Below are 24,333 nucleotides of genomic sequence, written 5' to 3' on the forward strand. Positions count from 1 at the left end.
ATTGCAGTGCAAGTTCAGCTTTCTAAAGGGAGACTCATGATTTTCTTCTAGCTACCATACTGTATATGCTCACAGATCAAGAATATGGTGATAATTTGGATTTGACTGTAGACATATAATATAGCTGCTTGATATGTGAAATAAGCCACCTGATTAAGAGCCAAAACTTTTGTAAACAGTTGACCCTTAAACAACATGGCAGTAAGGGGTGACATCCCTCCTCCCTAGCATGCACTTGAAAAATCCACGTATAACTTTTGACTCCCTAAAAACTTAAGTGCTAATATAATAGCTTACTGTTGACTGAAAGCCTTACCAGTAACATAAACAGTTAATTAGCATGTATTTCGTATGTTAAATGTATTATATACCATATTCTTAAAGTGATATAGAGGAAAGAAAATGTTCTTAAGAAAATCATAAGGCACAGAAAATATATTTACTATCACTAAGTAGAAGTGGATCGTCATCAAGGCCTTCATCCTCATTGTCTTCATGATGGGTAGGCTGAGGAGGAGGAGGAAGAGTAGGGATTGGTCTTGCTATCTTAGAGGTAGCAGAGGCAGAAGAGGTGGAAGGGGAAGCAGGCACACTTGGTGTAACTTTACAGAAATACATCATAATTTCTGTCTGACATTTTTGCTTTTTCATTCCTCTAAAAATATTTCCAGAGCAGGATGCAGTGGCACACCTGTAATCCCAGCTTCTTGAGAGGATCACTCGAGTTCTGGAGTTCGAGGCTGCACTTTGCTGTGGTTGTGCCTTTGACTAGCCAGTGCCCTCCAGCCTGGGAAACATAGCAAGACCCCATCTCTTTTAAGAAAGTGTTTCTGGCCAGGTGTGGTGGCTCATGCCTGTAATCCCAGCACTTTGGGAGGCCGAGGTGGGCAGATCACCTGAGGTCAGCAGTTCAAGAACATCAGGGCTAACATGGCAAAACTCCTTCTCTACTAAAAATACAAAAAATTAGCCAGGTGTGGTGGCGGGCACCTGTAATTCCAGCTACTTGTGAGGCTGAGGCGTGAGAATCGCTTGAACCCGGGAGGCAGAAGTTGACAGTAAGCCGAGATTGTGCCACTGCACTCCAGCCTGGGCGACAGAGTGAGACTCTGTCTCAATATAAAAAAAAGAAAAAAAATATTTCTATGTGGTGCCAATCTTTATTCATTTGTTTTAGTTTCAGTGCCGTTAGCACAGATGGGTCCATGTTTTAAAAGAAGTCAAAAGCAGTCTTGAATAACCCTTCTGCCATGTTGTATAATGTCAGTTTGTTTTCTGACACTGTTTCTTCTATGTTTGCTGCCTCAATGTCTGGCACTGGTTTAAAAGCACTCATCTCCATCAAGTCTTCTTCTATTAATTCCTCCAGTCTGGTGTCTATGAGCTCGTGAGTTTCTCCTTGGAAATCTGTACCCCTCACTTTTTTTTTTCCTTTTTGCCATATCCACAATTTATTTCATGATTTTCTTGATTGGCTCTGTCATAAAGTCTGTGAAGTCATGACAACCTCTGGACACAGTTTTCTCCAGCAAGAATTTATTGTTTCAGGCTTGATGGTTTTTATTAGAACAATGATAGCATTTTCAGTGGTATAATCCTTCCAAACTTTAATGATGTTCTATTTATTGGGGTTCTCTTCATAGCATTCACACTCCTTTCCGTAGAGTACCGTGTGTGATGAATCTTAAAGATCCTTATGACTCGCAATCTAGAGGCTGAATTAGAAACATGGCATTTAGGGGCAGGTAGAAGACTCTGATGCCTTCTGTGTTGAACTCATGGGGTTCTGGGTGGCCAGTGGCATTGTCTAATATCAAAATAACTTCAAAATGCCGTTCCTTACAGCCAAGGTACTTCCTGACTCCTCCCCTTTTCCATACTCTTCTTCCTTGTAAGTGTATAAAATTAGGATTTTTAAAAATTAGGGTAAAAATGCTTGGCATGGTGACTCATACCTATAATCCCAGTGCTTTGGAAGGCTGAGGTGGGAGCAGGAGTTCGAGTTTACAGTGAACCTTGATTGCACCACTGCACTCCAGCCTGGGTGACTGAACAAGAACCTGTCTCTTCAAAATAAATAAATAAATAAAAATATTATGGTAAAAAATGTATAGAACATAAAGTTTATCATTTTAATTTTAAGTGTACATTTCTGTAGCCTTAAGTATATTCACAGTGTCCTGAAAACAAGCCTTTTAAAATTACTTTTAAAATGAAGTATTTGTATGCCAAAATATGACATTATTTACTTTATTTTATGAATTTAACAAAAAGCTTATGGCATTGTTTTACTAAGATTTAGTGTTTCTGCTATATGTAGTTCCTATTTCATTCACTTTCTCTGCTTTATAATATTATTCAGTTCTTACCTCTTTGAAATCCATTCTCACAAAATAAAGCAATTTTAAAATTAAAATTAGGTGGTTTCATTCTATTGCTTATGATCAAATAAAACATTTCTCTGGCTTTTTCTTGCACATAGACATAATCCAAGTATTTTTTCACATGACCTACAAATCTCTGAATGATTTGGTCTTTTCCACTTCTCCAGCATCATCGTCTACAATCATTACTACATCCCTTTCTCTCTGCACTGACAGCTTCTTCCAAGCTTTTTTCTGCCTCCAGCCCTTTGAATTTTCTCTTTTCTTTTCTTGATCTTGACATAGCTGAGTCTTTTTCTTTACTAAAATTGTAGACACAGCAGCATTTCCTCAAAGAAGTCTTTCTTCACTGCATGAATTTGCAACCTTTCCCTCCTCCATGCTGCTGATACACACTCTGTTTCTTTTTAATTCTGTTTTATTTACTGAACAACATAGCCACAATCCAACTCTGTATGTAGGTAATTGTGTAGGAATAATTTATATACCAAATTTAGCAAAGTTAGCTCTCAGAAGAGGTGTGCGATTATGAAGGGATTTTTGTTATTTTTTTAAAAATCTATATGCTTTTGAACGGCAATAGAGCATAATCTTCTAAGGCTTTAATCCTGGCTCCAACACTTAATTGTGTGACCCTGGGCAAGTTTCTTAATCTCTCTGCTATGGAACAGATTGTTTCCCCCAAAAAAATCATATGTTGAAGCCTAACCCTCAATGTGATGGCATTTTGAGATGGAGTCTTTGGAAGGGAATTGGGTTTAGACAAGGTTATAAGGGTGGGGCCTTCATAATTGGATTAGTGCCCTTGTAAGAAGAGACCAGAGAGCTTGACATCCCCTCTCCCCCAGTGTGGGTATACAAGCAAGAAGGTGGCCATCTGCAACCCAGGGTGAGAACCCTCACCAGAAACTGACCATGCTGGCACCTTGATCTTAGACTTTCAGTCTCCAGAACTGTGAGAAAATAAATATCTGCTGTTTAAGTCACCTGTTTATGGTACTTTGTTATGGCAGCCTGAGGTGACTAAGACACTTTCTGTGCCTCAGTTTTTTCATCTGTAAAATGAGAATAATTAAGACTTACAGTAATTGGTTGTATTGATGATTGAATGATATAATAACATGGAGAGCATTTGGAATAGTGCCAGGCACTTGGAAAGTGCTACGGAAGTGTTTGCTACTATTACACCATTGCTATTGCCATTGCTTATTAGAATATTTTAAGATAAAAGACATTTTTCACTTTAGCATGAATCGAAATTACCTAGAGGGTTTGTTGTAACACTGATTGTTGAACCTTATTTCCCGAGTTTTTGTGACAGTCGATCTAGGTTGGGGCTTGAGTATTTACATGTCTAACAGTTTTCAGATAATGTTTGTGCTGCTGATTCTCAGACCAGACTTTGAGAACTGTTATTTTTTATTTATTTTTAAGTTCTGGAGTACATGTGCAGGATGTGCAGGTTTGTTACATAGGTAAACATGTGCCATGGTGATTTGCCGCACCTATCAACCCATCACCTAAGTATTAAGCCCAGCATGCATTAGCTATTTTTCCTGATGCTCTCCCTTCCCCACACTCCCCCCAACGACAGGCCCCAGTGTGTATTGTTTCCTTCCCTGTGTCCATGTGTTCTATTGTTCAGCTCCCACTTATGAGTGAGAACATCCAGTGTTTGGTTTTCTGTTCCTGCGTTAGTTTGTTGAGGATAATGGCTTCCAGCTCCATCCATGTTCCTGCAGAGAACATGATCTCATTCCTTTTTATTGCTGCATAGTATTCCACGGTGTATATGTACCACATTTTCTTTATCCAATCTATCATTGATGGGCATTTGGGTTGATTCAGTGTCTTTGCTATTGTGAATAGTGCTGCAGTGAACATACACATGCATGTGTCTTTATAATAGAATGATTTCTATTCCTTTGGGTATATACCCAGTAATGAGATTGCTGGTTCGAATGGTATTTCTGGTTCTAGGTCTTTGAGGAATCTCCACAATGTTTTCCACAATTATTGAACTAATTTACCCTCCCACCAACAGTGTAAAAGTGTTCCTATCTCTCTACAGCTTCACCAGCATCTTTTGTTTTTTGACTTTATAATAATTGCCATTCTGAGTGGTGTGAGATGGTATCTCATTGTGGTTTTGATTTGCATTTATCTGATGATCAGTGATACTGAGCTTTTTTTCGTATGTTTGTTGGCCACATGAATGTCTTCTTTTGAGAAGTTTCTGATCATGTCCTTTGCCCACTGTTTAATGGGGTTGTTTTTTTCTTGTAAATTTGTTTAAGTTCCTTGTAGACTCTGGATATTACACCTTTGTCAGATGGATAGGTTGCAAAATTTTTCTCCTATCGTGTAGGTTGTCTGTTCACTCTGATGATAGTTTCTTTTGCAGTGCAGAAGCTCTTTAGTTTATTTAGATCCCATTTGTCAATTTTTGCTTTTGTTGGAATTGCTTTTGATGTTTTTGTCATGAAATCTTTGCTTGTGCCTGAGCCCTGAATGGTGTTGCCTAGATTTTCTTCTAGGGTTTGTATAGTTTGGGGTTTTACATTTAAGTCTTTAATCATCTTGAGTTAATTTTTGTATAAGGTGTAAGGAAGGGGTCTAGTCTCAGTTTTCTGCATATGGCTAGCCAGTTCTCACAGCACCATTTATTAAATAGGGAATCCTTCACCCATTGCTTGTTTTTGTCAGGTTTGTTGAAGATCAGATGGTTGTAGGTGTTTGGTCTTATTTCTAAGTTCTCTATTCTGTTCCATTGGTCTATGTGTCTGTTTTTGTACTAGCACCATGCTGTTTTGGTTATTGTACCCTTTCAGTATAGTTTGAAGTTGGGTAGCGTGATGCCTCCAGGTTTGTTCTTTTTGTTTAGAATTGTCTTGGCTGTATGGGCCTTTTTTTGGTTCCATGTGAATCTTAAAATAGCTTTTTAAAATAGTTCTGTGAAGAATGTCTACAGTGGTTATATGGGAATAGCATTGAATGTATAAATTACTTTGGGCAGTATGGCCATTTTCACAATATTGATTCTTCCTATCCATGAGCATGGAATGTTTTTCCATTTGTTTGTGTCCTCTCTGATTTCCTTGAGCAGTGGTTTGTAGTTCTCCTTGAAGAGGTCCTTCACTTTTCTTGTTAGCTGTATTCCTGGGTATTTCATTCTCTTTGTAGCAATTATAAATGGGAGTTCATTCATGATTTGACTCTTTTCTTGTCTGTTGTTGGTGTATAAGAATGCTTGTGATTTTTGCACATTGATTTTGTATCCTGAGACTTTGCTGAAGTTGCTTATCAGCTTAAGAAGCTTTTGGGCTGAGACAGTGGGGTTTTTCTAGATAGAGGATCATGTCATCTGCAAACCAAGACAATTTGACTTCTTCTCATCCTGTTTAAATACCTTTATTTCTTTCTCTTGTCTGATTGCCCTGGCCAAAACTTCTAATACTATGTTGAATAGGAGTGGTGGCTGGGTGCAGTGACCCATGCCTATAATCCCAGCACTTTAGGAGGCCAAGGCAGGCAAATCACTTGAGATCAGAAGTTCAAGACCAGCCTGGCCAACATAGTGAAACCCTGTCTCTACTAAAGATACAAAAATTAGCCAGACGTGGTGGTGGCATGTGCCTGTAATCCCAGCTACTAGAGAGGCTGAGGTGGAAGAATCGCTTGAACCCAGGAGGTGGAGGTTGCAGTGAGCTGAGATCATACCACTGCACTCTAGCCTGAGTGACAGAGTGAGTGAGACTCTGTCTCAAAAAAAAAGGGGGGGGAGGGGGGAGAGTGGTGAGAGAGGGCATCCTTGTTTCGTGCCAGTCTTCAAGGGGAATGTTTTCAGCTTTTGCCCATTCAGTATGATATTGGCTGTGGGTTTTTCATAAATGGCTCTTACTATTTTGAGGTATGTTCCTTCAATACCTAGTTTATTGAGAGTTTTTACATGAAGCGATACTGAATTTTATCAAAGACCTTTTCTGAGCCTATTGAGGTAATAATGTGGTTTTTGTCTTTAGTTCTGTTTATGTGACGGATTACGTTTATTGATTTGCGTGTGTTGAACCAGCCTTGCATCTCGGGGTTGAAGCCTACTTGATCATGGTGATAAGCTTTTTGATGTGCTGCCAGATTTGGTTTGCCAGTATTTTATTGAGGATTTTTGCATTGATGTTCATTAGGGATATTGGCCTGAAGCCTTCTTTTTTGGTTGTTCTTTCTTTGCCAGGGTTTGGTATCAGGATGATGCTGACCTCATAAAATGAGTTAGGGAGGAGTCCTTTGCAGTTGTTTGGAATAGTTTTAGAGGAAATGGTACCAGCTCTCTTTGTATCTCTGGTAGAATTCAGCTGTAAATCCATCTGATCCTGGGCTTTTTTGGTTGGTAGGCTATTTATTACTCCCTCATTTTCAGAACTTGTTATTGGTCTATTCAGGGATTCAACTTCCTGGTTCAGTCTTGGGAGGATGTATATGTCCAGGAATTTATCTGTTTCTTCTAGATTTTCTAACTTACTTGCAGAGAGGTGTTTGTAGTACATTCTCTGATGGTCGTTTGTATTTCTGTGGGGTCAGTGGTGGTATCCCCTTTATCATTTTTTATTGTGTCTATTTGATTCTTCTCTTTTTCCTTCTTTATTAATCTAGCTAGTAGTCTATTTTATTAATTTTTTTCAAAAAAAAAAGCTTCTGGATCTGTTAATTTTTTGAAGGGTTTTTTGTGTCTCTGTTTCCTTCACTTCTGCTCTGATCTTGGTTATTTCTTGTCTTCTGCTAGCTTTGGGTTTTTTGTTGTTGTTGTTGTTGGTTCTCTAGTTCTTTTAGTTGTGATGTTAGGATTTCACTTTGAGATCTTCCTAGCTTTTTTTTTTTTTTTTTTTTTTTAGGCAGGGCACAGTGGCTCACGCCTGCAATCCAAGCACATTGGAATGCTGTGGCAGGGGGATTACTTGAGGTCAGGAGTTTGAGACCAGCCTGGCCAACATGGTGAAATCTCATCTTTACTTAAAAAAAAAAAAAAAAAATTAGCCTGGCATGATGGCCCGTGCCTGTAATGCCAGCTACTCAGGAGACTGAGGCAGGAGAATCACTTGAACCTAGGAGGCAGAGGTTGCAGTGAGCTGAGATCGTGCCACTGCACTCCAGTCTAGGTGACAGCGAGACTCTGTCTCAAAAAAAAAAAAAAATCTTTCTAGCTTTTTAATGTGGGCATTTTAGTGCTATAAATTTCCCTGTTAACACTGCTTTAGCTGCATCCCGGAGATTCTGGTACATTGTCTTTTTGTTCTCATTAGTTTCAAAGAACTTCTTGATTTCTGCCCTAATTTCATTATTTACCCAACAGTCATTCAGGAGCAATTGTGCAATTTCCGTGTAGTTGTGTGGTTTTGAGTGAGTTTCTTTGAGTTCTAATTTAATTTCTCTGTGGTCTGAGAGACTGTTTGTTATTATTTCAGTTATTTTGCATTTGCTGAGGAGTGTTTTACTTCCAATTATGTGATCAGTTTTAGACTAAATGCAATGTGACACTGAGAAGATTGTATATTCTGTTGTTTTGGGATGGAGAGTTCTGTAGATATCTATCAGGTCCACTTGTTTTAGAACTGAAGAGAACTGTTATTTTTAAAGAAATTTTTAAAAGCTGAAAACAAGTGTTTTAGATTGAAAGGGCTAATAGTGTTTATTGCTTTGATGGGTTTCAACTTTGCTGGCTTTTTTTTTTTTTCAAAAATGTTTCAGAATCTTTATTTTTTGCCTCAGAGATGTTGAATTTCTTTTTATTTATTTATTTTTATGATACTTTAAGTTTTGGGGTACATGTGCAGAACGTGTAGTTTTGTTACATAGATATACATGTGCCATGGAAGTTTATTGCACCCATAAACCTGTCACCTACATTAGGTATTTCTCCTAGTGCTGTCCCTCCCGTAGCCCTCCACCCCCCAACAGGCCCCAGTGTGTGATGTTCCCCTCCCTGTGTCTATGTGTTCTCATTGTTCAGCTCCCACTTATGAGTGAGAACATGTGGTGTTTGGTTTTCTATTCTTGAGTTAGTTTGCTGAGTATGATGGTTTCCAGTTTCATCCATGTCCCTGCAAAGGACATGAACTCATCCTTTTTTATGGCTGCATAGTATTCCATGGTGTATATGTGCCACATTTTCTTTCTCCAGTCTATCATTGATGGGCATTTGGGTTGGTTCCAAGTCTTTGCTCTTGTGAATAGTGCCGCAGTAAACATATGATATGTGTGCATGTGTCTTTATAGTAGAATAATTTATAATTCTTTGGGTATATACCCAGTAATGGGATTGCAGGGTCAAATAGTATTTGTAGTTCTAGATCCTTGAGGAATCACCACACTGCCTTCCACAATGGTTGAACTAATTTACACTCCCACCAACAGTGCAAAAGTGTTCCTGTTTCTCCACATCCTCTCCAGCATCTGTTGCTTTCTCACTTTTTAATGATCGCCATTCTAACTGGTGTGAGATGGTATCTCATTGTGGTTTTGATTTTGCATTTCTCTATTGATCAGTGATGATGAGCATTTTTTCATGTGTCTGTTGGCTGCATAAATGTCTTCTTTTGAGAAGTGTCTGTTCATATCCTTTGCCAACTTTTTGATGGGATTATTTATTTTTTTCTTGTGAATTTATTTAAGTTCTTTGTAGTTCTGGTTATTAGCCCTTTGTCAGATAGATAGATTGCAAAAATTTTCTCCCATTTTGTAGGTTGCCTGTTCACTCTGATGATAGTTTCTTTTGCTGTCCAGAAGCTCTTTAGTTTAATTAGATCCCATTTGTCAATTTTGGCTTTTGTTGCCATTGCTTTTGGTGTTTTAGACATGAAGTGTTTGCTCATGCCTATGTCCTGAATGGTATTGCCTAGGTTTTCTTCTAGGATTTTTATGGTGTTAGGTCTTATGTTTAAGTTTTTAATCCATCCTGAGTTAATTTTTGTTTAAGGTGTAAGGAAGGGTCCAGTTTCAGTGTTCTGCGTATGACTAGCCAGTTTTCCCAACACCATTTATCAAATAGGGAATCCTTTCCCCATTGCTTGTTTTTGTCAGATTTGTCAAAGATCATATGGTTGTAGATGTGTGGCGTTATTTCTGAGGCCTCTGTTCTGTTTCCTTGGTCTATATATCTGTTTTGGTACCAGTACCATGCTGTTTTGGTTACTGTAGCCTCGTAGTATAGTTTGAAGTCAGGTAGTGTGATGCCTCCAGCTTTGTTCTTTTTGCTTGTGATTGTCTTGGCTCTCTGGGCTCTTTTTTGGTTCCATGTGAAGTTTAGTTTTTCCAGTTCTCTGAAGAAAGTCAGTGGTAGCTTGATGGGGATGGCATTGAATCTGTAAATTACTTGGGGCAGTATGGCCATTTTCCTGATATTGATTCTTCCTATCCATGAGCATGGAATGTTTTTCCATTTATTTGTGTCCTTTCTTATTTCCTTGAGCAGTAATTTGTAGTTCTCCTTGAAGAGGTCCTTCATACCCCTTGTAAATTGTATTCCTGGGTATTTTATTCTCTTTGTAGCAATTGTGAATGGGAGTTCACTCATGATTTGGCTCTCTGCCTGTTATTGGTGTATACGAATGCTTGTGATTTTTGCACATTGATTTCGTATCCTGAGACTTTGCTGAAGTTGCTTATCAGCTTAAGGAGATTTTGGGCTGAGACAATGGGGTTTTCTAAAAATACAATCATGTCATCTGCAGAGACAATTTGACTTCCTCTTTTCCTATTTGAATACCTTTATTTCTTTCTCTTGCCTGATTGCCCTAGCCAGAACTTCCAATACTGTGTTGAATAGGAGTGGTGAGAGAGGGCATCCTTGTCTTGTGCCAGTTTTCAAAGGGGATGCTTCCAGTTTTCGCCTATTCAGTATGGTATTGGCTGTGGGTTTGTCTTAAATAGCTCTTATTATTTTGAGATATGTTCCATCAATACCTAGTTTATTGAGAGTTTTTAGCATGAAGGGGTGTTGAATTTTGTTGAAGGCCTTCTCTGCATCTATTGAGATAATCATGTGGTTTTTGTCATTGGTTCTGTTTATGTGTTGGATTACGTTTATTTATTTGCATATGTTGAACCAACCTTGCATCCCAGGGATGAAGCTGACTTGATCGTGGTGGATAAGCTTTTTGGTGTGCTGCTGCATTCGGTTTGCCAGTATTTTATTGAGGATTTTCACATCGATGTTGATCAGGGATATTTTCTTTTCTTTTGAAAAGAAAATTCTTTTTTTGTTGTGTCTCTGCCAGGTTTTGGTATCAGGATGATGCTGGCCTCATAAAATGAGTTAGGGAGGAGTCCCTCTTTTTCTGTTGTTTGGAATAGTTTCAGAAGGAATGGTACCAGCTCTTCTTTGTACCTCTGGTAGAATTCAGCTATGAATCCTTCTGGTCCTGGACTTTTTTTGTTGGTAGGCTATTAATTACTGCCTCAGTTTCAGAACTTGAATATTGGTCTCTTCAGGGATTCGACTTCTTCCTGGTTTAGACTTGGGAGGGTGTATGTATCCAGGAATTTATTCATTTCTTCTAGATTTTCTAGTTTATTTGCATAGAGGTGTTTATAGTATTCCCTGATGGCATTTTGTATTTCTGTTGGATCAGTGGTGATATCCCCTTTATCATTTTTTATTGCATCTATTTGATTCATCTCTCTTTTGTTCTTTATTAGTCTGGCTTGTGGTCTATTTTGTTGATCTTTTCCAAAAACCAGCTCCTGGATTCATTGATTTTTTTGAAGGGTTTTTCATGACTCTATCTCCTTCAGTTCTGCTCTGATCTTAGTTATTTCTTGTCTTCTGCTAGCTTTTGACTTTATTTACTCTTGCTTCTCTAGTTCTTTTAATTGTGATGTTAGGGTGTCAATTTTAGATCTTTCCTGCTTTCTCTTGTGGTCATTTAGTGCTATAAATTTCCCTCTCCACACTGCTTTAAATGTGTCCCAGAGATTCTGGTACGTTGTGTCTTTGTTCTCATTGGTTTCAAGGAACATCTATTTCTGCCTTCCTTTCATTATTTACCCAGTAGTCATTCAGGAGCAAGTTGTTCAGTTTCCATGTAGTTGAGTGAGTTTCTTAATCCTGAGTTCTAATTTGATTGCACTGTGGTCTGAGAGACTGTTATGATTTCCTTTCTTTTGCCTTTTCTGAGGAGTGTTTTACTTCAAATTATGTGGTCAATTTTAGAATAAGTGTGATGAGGTGCTGAGAAGAATGTATATTCTGTTGATTTGTTGTGGAGAGTTCTGTAGATGTCTATTAGGTCCGCTTGGTCCAGAGCTGAGTTCAGGTCCTGAATACCCTTGTTAATTTTCTGTCTTTTTGATCTAATATTGACAGTGGGGTGTTAAAGTCTCCCACCGTTATTGTGTGGGAGTCTAAGTGTCTTTGTAGGTCTCTAATAACTTGCTTTATGAATCTAGGTGCTCTTCTATTGGGTGCATATATATTTAGGTTAGTTAGCTCTTGTTATTGCATTGATCCCTTTACCATTATGTAATGGCCTTCTTTGTCTCTGTTGATCTTTGTTGGTTTAAAGTCAGTTTTATCAGAGAGTAGGATTACAACGCCTGCCTTTTTTTTTTTTTTTTTTTTTTTGCTTGGTAAATATTCCTCCATCCCTTTATTTTGAGCCTATGTGTGCCTTTGGCCATGAGGTGGGTCTCCTGAATACAGCACACTGATGGGTCTTGACTCTTTATCCAGTTTGCCAGTCTGTGTCTTTTAATTGAGGCATTTAGCCCGTTTACATTCGGAGTTAACATTGTTGTGTGTGAATTTGATCCTGTCATAGATGTTGAATTTCTTATCTAATTAGTGTTGAAATTTGGTAATGGGGATTTGAATTTATTTGGTTTTATTTTCTATACATGATAAAAAATGATAAAACCATAGGAAAGAAATCTCTTGTATTTTTCTGTTTTTTTGTTTGTTTGTTTTGGTGAGTCTTTTTTCATTTGTTTAAAAGACATTCATAATTGCTTTTTGAAACATTTTTAATGATACCTGCTTTAAAATCCTTGTCGGGTCTATCTAGCATCTGTCATCTTAGTATTGGTGTCTGATGATTGTCTTTTCTCATTTCAGTTGAGAGTTTCCTAGTTGATATGATGAATAATTTTTAATTACATCCAGGACATTATAGTTACCATGTGACTCTAGATCTTACTGAAATATTCTGTTTTAGCAGTGGGGGCTGGAGGTGCTGCTGTCAGGTAGAGGTGAAGGTCCACATTACCCACTCTGCCTCCTTTTACTTTCTAGGGTGGATCCAGTGAGGGGGCTCGTTACTGGGTGAAGGTGGAATTTCAGGCTCTCCACTAGGCCTTTGCTGACCTCTTCCTGGTTGTGAGGGAGGGGGGCACCTTGTTACTGCTCCACATGGCCTCCACTGTCACCTCTGTTGGTTGGGGGCTTGTTATCACCAGGCAAGGGACAGATTCTCAACTCTGTCTTCTTTGATAGCACCTCAATGTGTGTAGCATGAGTTGGGGAGAGGGGTACCTCATTTCAGGCTGCTAAGGGTGGCTGCCTAGGCTCTCCATTCAGTGTAGGGAGGCGAGAGTGGGGCCAAGATTTGTTCCCTTGTAACTAGCTGGAATATTATTGTCTTTGGCCAGAGAGAGCAGGCTTTTCTTGGGGCTTTGTTTCTCCACTTCTTTTGGCGTTTCTGGGTTGCCATCCTCTCTAGCACTCAGTCCAGGATATGTGAGGCAAAAGTAAAACCCAGGAAATGCTGCCTTGTCGTTTCTTGCATCCTGAGATCTCTAGCCTATCATCTTTTTTCTCTCTACCTTTCAGTCTTTATGTTCATTTATATGTCAGGTTTCAGAGTTTTTAGCTGTACTTAGCAGGAGGAATAGAGAGAATTTATGTACTTTTAAAAGTTACTTTTTATGAAATAACTTTGACATTCCTAGCAATTTACTTCTGAAAAAATGTTTTCGGCCTGGCATGGTAGTTTACGCTTGTAATCCCAGCACCTTGGGAGGCCAAGGCAAGCAGATCACCTGAGGTCAAGAGTTCAAGGCCAGCCTGGCCAACATGGTGAAACTCTGTCTCTACTAAAAATACAAAAATTAGCTGGGCGTGTCCCAGCTATTCGGGAGGCTGAGGCAGGAGAATCCTTTGAACCTGGGAGGTGGAGATTGCAGTGAGCTGAAATCATGCCGCTGCACTCCGGCCTGGGTGACAGAGCGAGACTCTATTTCAAAAAAAAAAAAAGTTTTTGGATCCTTAAACCAACAGGCTTTTGCTTGCAAATATTTTAAGACCCAATTAAAATATAATAGAAATGTTTAAAATGAAATATTAGAGGCCATTAAAATGATATTGTAAATTTGAATTTATTGACATGAAAAGAGATTCACAATGTAATAAATGAAAAACAGGTTTCAAAATAATGTTTGGTATTAAGTATATACCAATGTATATAAAAATATATGTACATAGATGAAGGTTTAGAATGATATAAGGGAGTATATCTCTGGGAAGATAGAAATTTTGTGTGTATTATTTTATGCTTGTTGCTCCTGGAGACTTTTAGTTCTTTTGTAGAAAACATTGCTTGATTTTGAAATAAGAATGAAATATAAAAGTTCTTAATTTATTTACAGTGAATAAAAATATATTTTCACAATATTTTTCTCATTGGGATATTATAATTTTTGTTTATTTTCAGAGTTCATAATCTACTTAAGCATCTGTGATCATTATATTTAATATCTTACAGGTTCCTCTACCTGGCATGAAATGGGTAGATAATCACAAAGGTGTTTTTAATGTTGAAGTTGTTGCTGTTTCATCTATCCATACACAAGTGAGTTTTAATAATTTTTATTATCAAATTTCACTTAAATAAATTGAACGTAATATCTAATACTTGTGATGTCAGTTTTGTTACCTGTCATAAATCTGTCATTGCTGTCAGATTTATGAGAATATATGTCAGTTAAAAACATACAATATTTAGAAGATTTTTTTAAAAAGAATCAACAAAATGTCATTGAATGTCAACAAAAGCAAACATTTTTGTTTCAAAATGTCATTGACTTCATGTTTTTTCTGAGTTTCTGGTACATGGCAGAATTAATTAGAATTGAGAAACCATCATCAGCTCACTTTATTTCTCATAGACTTGAGTATTTCAAATGGAAAGAGTTTTTAGGGATCATTTGTTCCAAATTCCTTATTTTTGGAATATACCAAGTTCTGATAGATTTTATACATCCTCTTTCTCTGCCTGGAATGCTTTTCCTCCTGGTATTCATTTGACTTATGAATTAGAGTTTCTCTTCCCCTCAGAGAGGCCTTCCATGGTTACTCTTTAAAACATAGCAACCTCATTACTGTATGTCATCTTACCCTGCACTTATTACTGCCTACGCCCAGCTTCTCTGTTGCGCTTTGACTCTGTCACTCTTTCTGTTTGTGTGTATGTATATAACACACATACATACACATTTGTTTATTGTTTCTTTCCCACATTAGATGGTAAGTTCCGTGAGATGAGAGATGTTACCTGTTGAGGAAAGAGCTTTTCCTTCAAGAACCTTACAGTGTAATATGGGAAAGTGTAAAAAGTATGATAAAATTAGTACAGTGTTACATATATTAACTAAATTCTTTGAAGTACAGAGGGAAGAGTTATCTGTTTTGCTAGGCACTGAGATGTTGCATTTATAAGTAGCCATTTACTACTCAGAGAAAGGGAGAGTGGACAACTCAGATGATGAGTAGCAAGTACAGAGTTACAGTAGTCTAAGGACCATCAGGTAACCTGGTGTGAAAATAGTTTAAAGTGCATAGGAAATCATGATACATAAGGATAGAAGGCTGGTAATAGATTGTGAAGGACCTTGAATGCCATAGAGTCCAGGTGGATGGTAATTTCTACCCTAAATAGAGAACATGAGAGAAATACTTTTGGGGCCATGCTAAGGGGAAGCAGTTATGGTGCCTGTGAGTTTATTTTTGAACCTGTTGAGTTTGAAGTGCCTATATACTTCAGATGGAGATGTCCTGTAGGTGGTTGTAATTAGTTTGAAGTTTGGGTTTGGAGGTAACAGAATAAATGTGATAGCTGAAACTATATTGGTAAATGTGATTTTCCATGGAGAATATGTAGAGGGAGAAGAAGCAAGTATTTAAAATGAAATTCAGGGCTTCACTAACCTATACACGGAAAGGGTGGTGTGGAGGGACTTCCCAAAGCCATCTCAGGTTCAGTGATTTGCTAGGAGGACTTACAGGACTCAGCATATAGTCATACTGAGAGCTATGATTTATTTTAGTGAAAGAATGGAAAGCAGAATTCACAAAGTGAAAAGGCTCATGGGGTGAAGTCCAGAGGAAACAAGAAATAAGCTTCCAAAAATCCTCTCCCAGTGGAATCACATGGGGCAAGTTGAAACAACATATGTGAAATGTTGTCTGCCACAGAAGTTCAGTACAGACTCAATTCCCAGGGTTTTTACTAGGGGCTTGTCACGTAGGCACCCTTTGCCTAACATGTACCAAAATTCCAGATTCCCAGAAGGAAAGTAGGTGTTCAGCTTATACCATATTGTTTTGCACAAACGTTTGAGGCACAGTGAGCCATCTCTGTCAATGGGAACCCCCCTGAAATCCAAGTTCCCAGTGATTAGCCCAAGGCCAAACTTGTAAACAGAACTTTCAAAGAATAGCTGTCTTAAGCCCACTATGTTAATTCTTTTCTGCACAGTGAGGTAGGGGAAAAGAAGAAGATACAGCACCTCTATGCTGTCTTTAGGAAGAAAGTTGGTAGTATATAGATTTTATTTAGAACTACGCAGGTAGTCTCCAGTAAAAGAATGACTCCAGTATCATAAGGTATGGTGATGAGTTTGCCTTATATCCAAAGGCTTTGGAGCTGAAAGACAATAAATTAATAATGGACAAAAGTAGGTTACTAATATGCCTGCCACAATAATTGAACTTCAAACTAATAAAGCAAACTAAAACTGAAAAAAAAAACTTAATTAGTATCAGTAGTTTTCTTAAGTAACTAATAGTATTTGAAGTGATCATTTTATAATGATAAATGAAAATAGATTTGTTTAATTGGAAACAATGTTTGTATACCTACTTGAACTTTTTAGTGTTATCAAGTAATATGACATGTTTGTGGTCCGTGGTCCTTTAGAATTGGGAAATTTATAAAGTTATAAGTGCTTAGTGCTTTTGTTTATTCTTTGTTTTAGGATCCTTATCTTGACAAATTTTTTGCTCTGGTCAATGCTCTGGATGAACACCTGTTCCCAGTCCGAATTGGGGACATGCGAATCATGGAAAATAACTTAGAAAATGAATTGAAGAGCAGTATTTCAGCACTGAATTCATCCCAGTTGGAACCAGTGGTCCGATTTCTTCATCTTCTGCTAGATAAACTGATACTTTTAGTTATTAGACCTCCTGTCATTGCTGGCCAAATAGGTAATTTACTTTTGTTTGGGGATGAGACGTGAAATTTATAACTTGACATTTCTAAATTTTGTTAAAAAAAAAAAAACATGATTTCTATTTGCTGTATATAAGGACTATATTTGATTTGGGGTGGAAGATGTTATTTACTTGTTTATAATGCCAGAAAATAACTTTTATTTTGTTTTTATAAAATGTGTTCTATAGGCATATACTGAAATTATAGAAACAAATTTATTTATTTATTTACCAAATATTTATTAAGCACTTACTATGTACCTGACACTGATAGGCACTGTTCAGGGCATGGTTCCTGACTTTAACATCTCACAGACTAGTTAAGAAAACAGGCAAACAGGTAAATCATGTTGTATTTTACAGGATATATAATCTACCTACTCTACATTTACATTCATCTGCTATCCTCCACTTAATGTAGCTCTTCTTTCCTTCATTTTCTTAGTCTCCGTTTTCTCTTTTTATTTTCTATAATTCTGGAAGGAAAGGTGTTCTTCATTCCCATCGTTTTTCAAGGTTTACTCCTTATTTTTTTACCAACAGCTTTCACCCAAATCCTGCAGGGAAGTTGAACTTGAAAGAAATTTCAGCTAACCAGATAGAATTTTTATGTTTGACTAGTGGCACAAAGGAGAGGAGTATTCAATTATTTGAGTTTTTTTAGGGGAGATTTATAAGTAGAAATAATTCCTGGGTTGAGTATTTAAAGATGAATAGGAGTCTGACAGGTAAATATTATTCCAAGGAGATTAAACAGCATGAAACAGCATGTACATAGTACACAGACATAATGAACTCAGAATGAATTTGGGGGAGGAATTTTAAGTAATTAGTTATAAATTAGAGGATTGATTAGAGCTAATATGGAGAGTGGGAGATGAAGTTGGGTCTTCCAGACTTTAGGAAATTGGGACTTTTTCTGTAGGGAATAAATAGCCTTTGAAGAATCTGGTCTTAATTAGAGAAGTAACATGACCAAGTTTGACTAGAAAAAGATGGCTATGCTATGTAGAGATGACTTAAAAGTGGGAAAACCTACAGGCAGGGAGACAAATTAGGAGTCTTGCAGAATTTCATACAAAAAATGATGAGTTCCTGTTAAAACATAGGTAACAATGGGATGGAGAAGAGAGAATGGATTGTGAGATCATAGAGTGTACAGTTACAGAAATTATAGAAGAAGGTTTTAAGGAAAAAAAGGTTAGCATTGTTCTTTGTTATAGATTATATAAGTAAAATAATAGTAATAACAGTAATTGCAAACACTTGCATAGCATTTACTGTGTACCAGGAATAATGCTATGTGCTTTATTTATATTTGAGAGCCAAGATTCAAACTGGTTCCAGAGTCCCTCTCTCTCTTATCTAGTATGCTTGAGAAATGTCTACTCGTGAAATTACATCAGTAATTTTAGTCTAAGTGAAGGTAGAAGCCAGATTACAGGGAATTAAGAAGCAAATAGATGATAAAATAAATACAAGAAGCTATACTACTATTTAAGAAGTTAAGTTAGAAGAGAAAGCAGGGTTGAGTAGGGCAAAAGAGTGGAGACATTTTAGCATGTTTATGTGCTGAGAGAAATCAGCATCTAAACATGCTCAAATGGGAGAAGGGAGAAAAATACATGGGGAGAAAAGAGGTTAATTAATGAAGTAATTCTGTGAGACAAGAGTAAAGGTGATAGATAGATCACTCTTACATAGGAGAGGGCACTACTTCCTTTGGAGAGGAGATAAAGTAATTTCAGATTCTGATAAATTTGTAGAAAAAGATGAGGACTTTTGGCCAGGTGTGGTAGCTCACAACTATAATCCCAGCACTTTGGGAGGCCAAGATGGGAGGACTGCCTGAGGCTAGGAGTTCCAGACCAGCCTGGTCAACATAGCAAGACCCCATCTCTTAAAAAAAAAAAAAAGAAAAGAAAAAGAAAAACATGAGAACTTTCATGCTTTATACATTTCTTCTGTGAGGTAGAAGGCAAGATTTGCTAAGGAGGAATTAAGGAGGACCTTAGTTTTGAGAAGGATTCTTGTAACTTGGAGTAGCTACTGTAAGAAAAAGGAATAGGATTAACCAGAAACGCAGGTAGGATCGCTTAACTTCGCTCAGGTTTCTGTCTCTGGTCTCTTTCCCCTCTAGTTCAGTATATATAGATTAATCTTCCTAAATGACCATTTTATCTGATTATTCTACTTTTGGGAAAACTTAATTGGCCTCATTATCTCTTCATAATTTCCTGTCTTGGTTAAATAAATTATAGAATCTAAGATTCTATTGCTCAAAGTGGCTGTTCAGTTTACCCATTTATGCAGTGTGCAATTTATCACAATTCCCCAATTTTTGTAAAATTATTGTTACATACTGACTTGAGTGACCGAGTAGGTATTGCTTAGCCTGGGATTTAAAATGCTGTAGTCTTACCTCAACCTGTTTTTCTAGCCCCCTCTTTTTTTTTTTCCTTCTAATCATTTTACAGATTCACTCATTCCAATCAAGTTGCTTATTCACTATTTTCTTATTATACTGTTAATATTTTCAATAATCTCTTTTATTGTTGATATTTTTAATTTTTTTAAACAAAAGTAATATATACCCTTATATGCTATTTAGATTTTTGGAGTAATCTTTAAAATGAAAAATTGCTTCTTAAGGTATTACACACGATGTATTTTCTTTTTTCTTATGTACTTTGTATTGTTTTACTAAATAACATATCTGTTGAGCATTGTTTTCTTTTTTGACTAATCAAACCCATATAATTTTCATCTTAAATTAGTAAAATGAGTTCTCATTTTGTTCAGAAAAGTGTTTTTGGCTCAGCTAATGCAACGTGTAATTAAAAGTCAATATCAAATAGTAATCATCTTTATACACTTACTGTGTAGTCACTATACTTAAAGTATGCAAAGATGACAAAATGTTGATCTTCGTGGAATTTACAGTCTAAAAAAAGTTAAAGCAAAGGTAAATACTTCTTCTTTCTTAAAAGTTAACCTAGGTCAAGCATCTTTTGAAGCCATGGCATCAATTATAAATCGACTTCACAAAAACTTGGAAGGAAATCATGACCAGCATGGCAGAAACAGCCTTCTTGCATCATATATTCATTATGTTTTCCGCCTACCAAATACTTACCCTAATTCATCATCACCAGGTATTTTATTCTTTTTACTATGAAGCTGTCTTTCATAAATTATATGTTCATGTCAGTATTGAGATAATTTTGTAGTCCATACTGTGATCCATTTATTCAAAGGCAAACATTTATTGAACACCTGCTAAGTACCATTCACTGTGCTAGGTGCTGAAGTTAAAGAGATAAATAAGTTACATTTTTAGACATCTTTTTTTATACAGTTTGCTTTAGTTTGAATTTGAGTTCTTGGTTGAGTTAATTTTTGGAAATGAGCTTTGAAAATAACTTTGTCTCTGGAAGCATTTTATCATTCCTTGTTAAGATAAGGAATTGCTTGCCCCTGTAATCGCAGCTGTTTAGGAGGCTGAGGTGGGAGGATCTCATGAGCCCAGGAATTTGAGGCCAGAGTGAGCTATGATCTTGCCAGTGCACTCCAGCCTGGGCAACAGAGTGAGATCCTGTCTTTTAAACATAAAAAAGACAAGAAAAATAGAATCTTGTATTTGTCATTCAGAGTGCTGTTGGGCATTAAAGGAGAAATGTGGTGGCTCGGTAGTTTCCTGAAAACCCTTTGAAACCTACAGTGATATAGAAGATTGTTCTCTAGGAAAGTTCTGATCTCTTCGTGGTCAGTGAAATAATATAACCTTTCTGAGTACTGGAGACTCGACTTGTTATTGTCTTTTGTGTACCACTGGTGATAGTGGAGGTAATGGTGGGAGATGTCTTAGTGTGAATAATCCTTTAGTTGTTCATTTAACTAACTAATGATTATGTTGTGCGTATCATTTAACCTACTCACATATATGTCTGTATGACATTAATGATAATGGCAAGTGCCTTTTATCAGCTTTTGGCAATGTTGACATTGATAACGGTGACTAATAATTGTGACGTTCGTTGTGAACACTAGACATAATAGTAACCTGATTTTAAATTTTAGCCCAATTTATTTCTTTACTTAATTGCAAAAAGAAAAGCAATTGACATTTATATTCTGGTTTATAATGTCCTATGTTAATTTTTAAAATTATACCACTTGAGGACATGAATGTGTGAGTGATTATGTAATATCTACAGTGCTCCTCCATTTACTGTTTTATTCAATACACTATTAGAATTCCACAGATTTTGCAAAGCATCTTTTTTTTACATGCTGACCTGAAAGATTGTATGAATTAATTAGGCAACAGGTATGTATTAATATCATTTGCAAATATGACATTCAGAAAGATGAAGATAAATTAACACTATAATTCCTGGATGTTTTATTTTAAAAATAAAAGACAGGTTGGAAGATGATGTTAGGCTTGATTTTAGTCAGGCAAAAAGGGAGGCATTGCTTTTTTTTTTTTTTTTTTTTTTTGAGATGGAGTCTCGCTCTGTTGCCCAGGCTGGAGTGCAATGGCACAATATTGGCTCACTGCAAGCTCCGCTTCCCGGGTTCACACCATTCTCCTGCCTCAGCCTCTCGGGTAGCTGGGACTACAGGTGCCTGCCACCACGCCCAGCTAATTTTTTGTATTTTTAGTAGAGACGGGGTTTCACTGTGTTAGCCAGGATGGTCTCAGTCTCCTGACCTCGTGGTCCGCCCACCTTGGCCTCCCAAAGTGCTGGGATTATAGGCGTGAGCCACCACGCCCAGCCGCCTTTGCTTTTTTATCACTTTGGATCTGAAAATTATCTTTAGTTTTTTGTATGTATATCATAAAGATACTATTTTGTTATTCACATTGTCACTGATGAAGATAGAGAAATGAAACATGCTCTCATTTAAAAGATGTTAGCAGTAATGAAGGTAGAGAAATAAAACATGGTTTAATTTAAGAGATGTTAGCAATAAATTGGCACTCTCTCTAGTGACTGTCAAGGGGCAGAGTAGGAGAGGTGGGAAAAAAGGAAGAGACACCAGCTGGAGCATCTTGGGTCCGAAATACCAACTATACCGAAGTGAAAGGGCTGTGTGTGCATGTGTGTGTGTGTGTGTGTGCACGCACATGCACACGCGCGCACACGTCTGTGTGTGTGTGTTTCCTATTTTGGTTTTTATTGTATGTGTAATATACAATTATAGAAACACTGAAGAGATAATGATTTTATTTATAGTTCATATGGTTTTATAAACTGCTGTAAAATAGAGTATCTTTGTACAGCAATCATTAGTTCTTGAGTGTTTTTATTTTCTTTCTTTCTAAAAAAAACATTTCCCAGTGCTTCAAGGAGGCCAAGAGAGGAGGATTGCTTGAGGCCAGGAGTTCAAAACCAGCCTGGGCAACATAGCAAGACCCCGTTTCTACAAAAAAAAGAGAGAGAAATTTACCCGGGCATGGTGGTGTGTGCCTGTAGTCCTAGCTACTCAGGAGGCTGAGGTGGGAGTCCAGGAGTCCAAGATGATAGTGAACTATGGTCTCACTGCTGCACTCCAGTGCTGCCTCTTAATAAAAAAAAAATGGCACCTGCCTGTTTAAAAAAAAAAAAAAAAAAAAAAAAAAATATATATATATATATATATATATATATATATATATATATAAAATACTTTTTGTTTAGAAGACCCTGCCTCTTCAGGCGGATCGCAAGGTCAAGAGATTGAGACCATCCTGGCCAACATGGTGAAACTTCATCTCTACTAAAAATACAAAAATTAGCCGGGCGTGGTGGCACGCACCTGTAGTCCCAGCTACTCGGGAGGCTGAGGCAGGAGAATTGCTTGAACCCGGGAGGCAGAGGTTGCAGTGAGCCAAGATCAAGCCACTGCACTCCAGCCTGGCAACAAAGAGAGACTCTGTCTCAAAAAAAAAAAAAAAAAAAGTATATTTTTTATTTAGAAACCAAAGCAATTCATGATCTTTGTGGAATTTTCTAAAGTGGCAGAGATTTTTTTTCAGATCCTTTCCTGACTAATTTTCTTTAATTATGTGCTATTTCATATACAACTCTAGGTCCTGGGGGTTTGGGAGGATCAGTGCATTATGCCACAATGGCTAGATCTGCGGTGAGACCTGCAAGCCTTAATTTAAATCGTTCTCGAAGCCTTAGTAATAGCAATCCAGATATATCTGGGACTCCCACGTCACCAGATGATGAAGTTCGATCAATCATCGGGAGTAAGGTAAACTGAAGACATGCATCTGTAAATTTGGTTTTTGTTTTGTGAACAAACGAGAAATATCCAGTTGTTGTAATGTATTCTGAATTTTGAGATGTGTGTAAGTTAGGAATTAGCAAGGAATTGTACATTTCTGTTCTATCAGTAAACACTGTTTTATTTTTCTGTTAAATATGCTTGCTCTTACAAACTACTCCACTAAAAATTCTAAAATTTGTCTGGGATCACTAGTTGCATATAACTTACTGTTGTCGGTCTGATACTCCATCATGTGAAAAATGGCTAGATTGATTTCATATAGAATTAAAATAAATCTGTGACTGATATGTAGAAGAGAGATGTCATCATTGATTCAAGTCATGAGATCCTCTTCTCCAAAAAATATCCAGAAGAGTGATTAAACAATTTTCCATTTTTGTAAACTAGAAAGAGTGATACTCAGAGTTATTTATAAGGGATACTGCAGAGTAACCTGAGTACTATGGCAGCTGCGAAAAGAGAACGCTTCCCCCACCCCACACACACATTTATTTCCATGTTTAAGAAAAGAACTCAGGTTTTTTATTCCTGTTTTCATTATTGATTATATTTTATTGTAATACAGGTAGTATGTAGCATTATTTATATACTGTATATTTATATACTGCATAGGTCTTCAGTAGAATAAGTTTGATTTTTGGATTTTCAGAAACTTTCCTAAAGAAAAGAAGCTATAGACAGCATTTCCTTAAGGTTCTTTTAAAATGTCTCTTAATTTTTGTAAGATTTACATTAAGACTCATTTAGCATAATTCTAGTTATTTCTTTTAGGTTTGATAGATTATAAACTCAAGATTTAGAACAAAGAGGCCTATATATATATGTAATGATTTTTTGCCTTTTTTCAAGATGTACTTTAAATGGATCAATGATTTTTAAAATATATATAAAAATATATACAAATATATAAATACAAGGTAGTTTCTTAGAAAGCCATTGCAAGATGAGAATTTGTCAGCCTTGTCCTAATCGAGTATTATTTACATAGTTTTTATGTTGTTTTCTTTTTATTGCAAAATTTTTGATAGCTACCTTCCTATTGAGTTATTTAGTTGTAATCACTAATAATGTATATAATTTTATCTCAAAATTATAAGGAATCTAAAGTTTATTTATAGCTACCCTTCATTTTTTCTTATTTTATTGACCTGGCAGTTCAAGAAACTCTTCTTCAGGTGATCTTGT

General features: G+C 36.8%; 1 protein-coding gene across 11 annotated transcripts in view; it reads left to right on the plus strand.

Annotated features, from left to right (window-relative positions):
• Positions 1–24,333, plus strand: part of DOCK7 (dedicator of cytokinesis 7) — a 232,910-nt gene that overhangs the window by 111,853 nt on the left and 96,724 nt on the right. For all 11 annotated transcript variants that reach the window (XM_055091843.2, XM_063600783.1, XM_034966435.3 and 8 more), the window contains exons 19-22: positions 14,135–14,221; positions 16,626–16,857; positions 19,854–20,018; positions 22,943–23,112. In XM_055091843.2, coding sequence (XP_054947818.1) covers positions 14,135–14,221; positions 16,626–16,857; positions 19,854–20,018; positions 22,943–23,112 — 654 coding nt within the window. The remainder of the gene's footprint in view (positions 1–14,134; positions 14,222–16,625; positions 16,858–19,853; positions 20,019–22,942; positions 23,113–24,333) is intronic.

Source organism: Pan paniscus, chromosome 1, assembly GCF_029289425.2.
Source record: "Pan paniscus chromosome 1, NHGRI_mPanPan1-v2.0_pri, whole genome shotgun sequence".
NCBI lineage: Eukaryota > Metazoa > Chordata > Mammalia > Primates > Hominidae > Pan > Pan paniscus.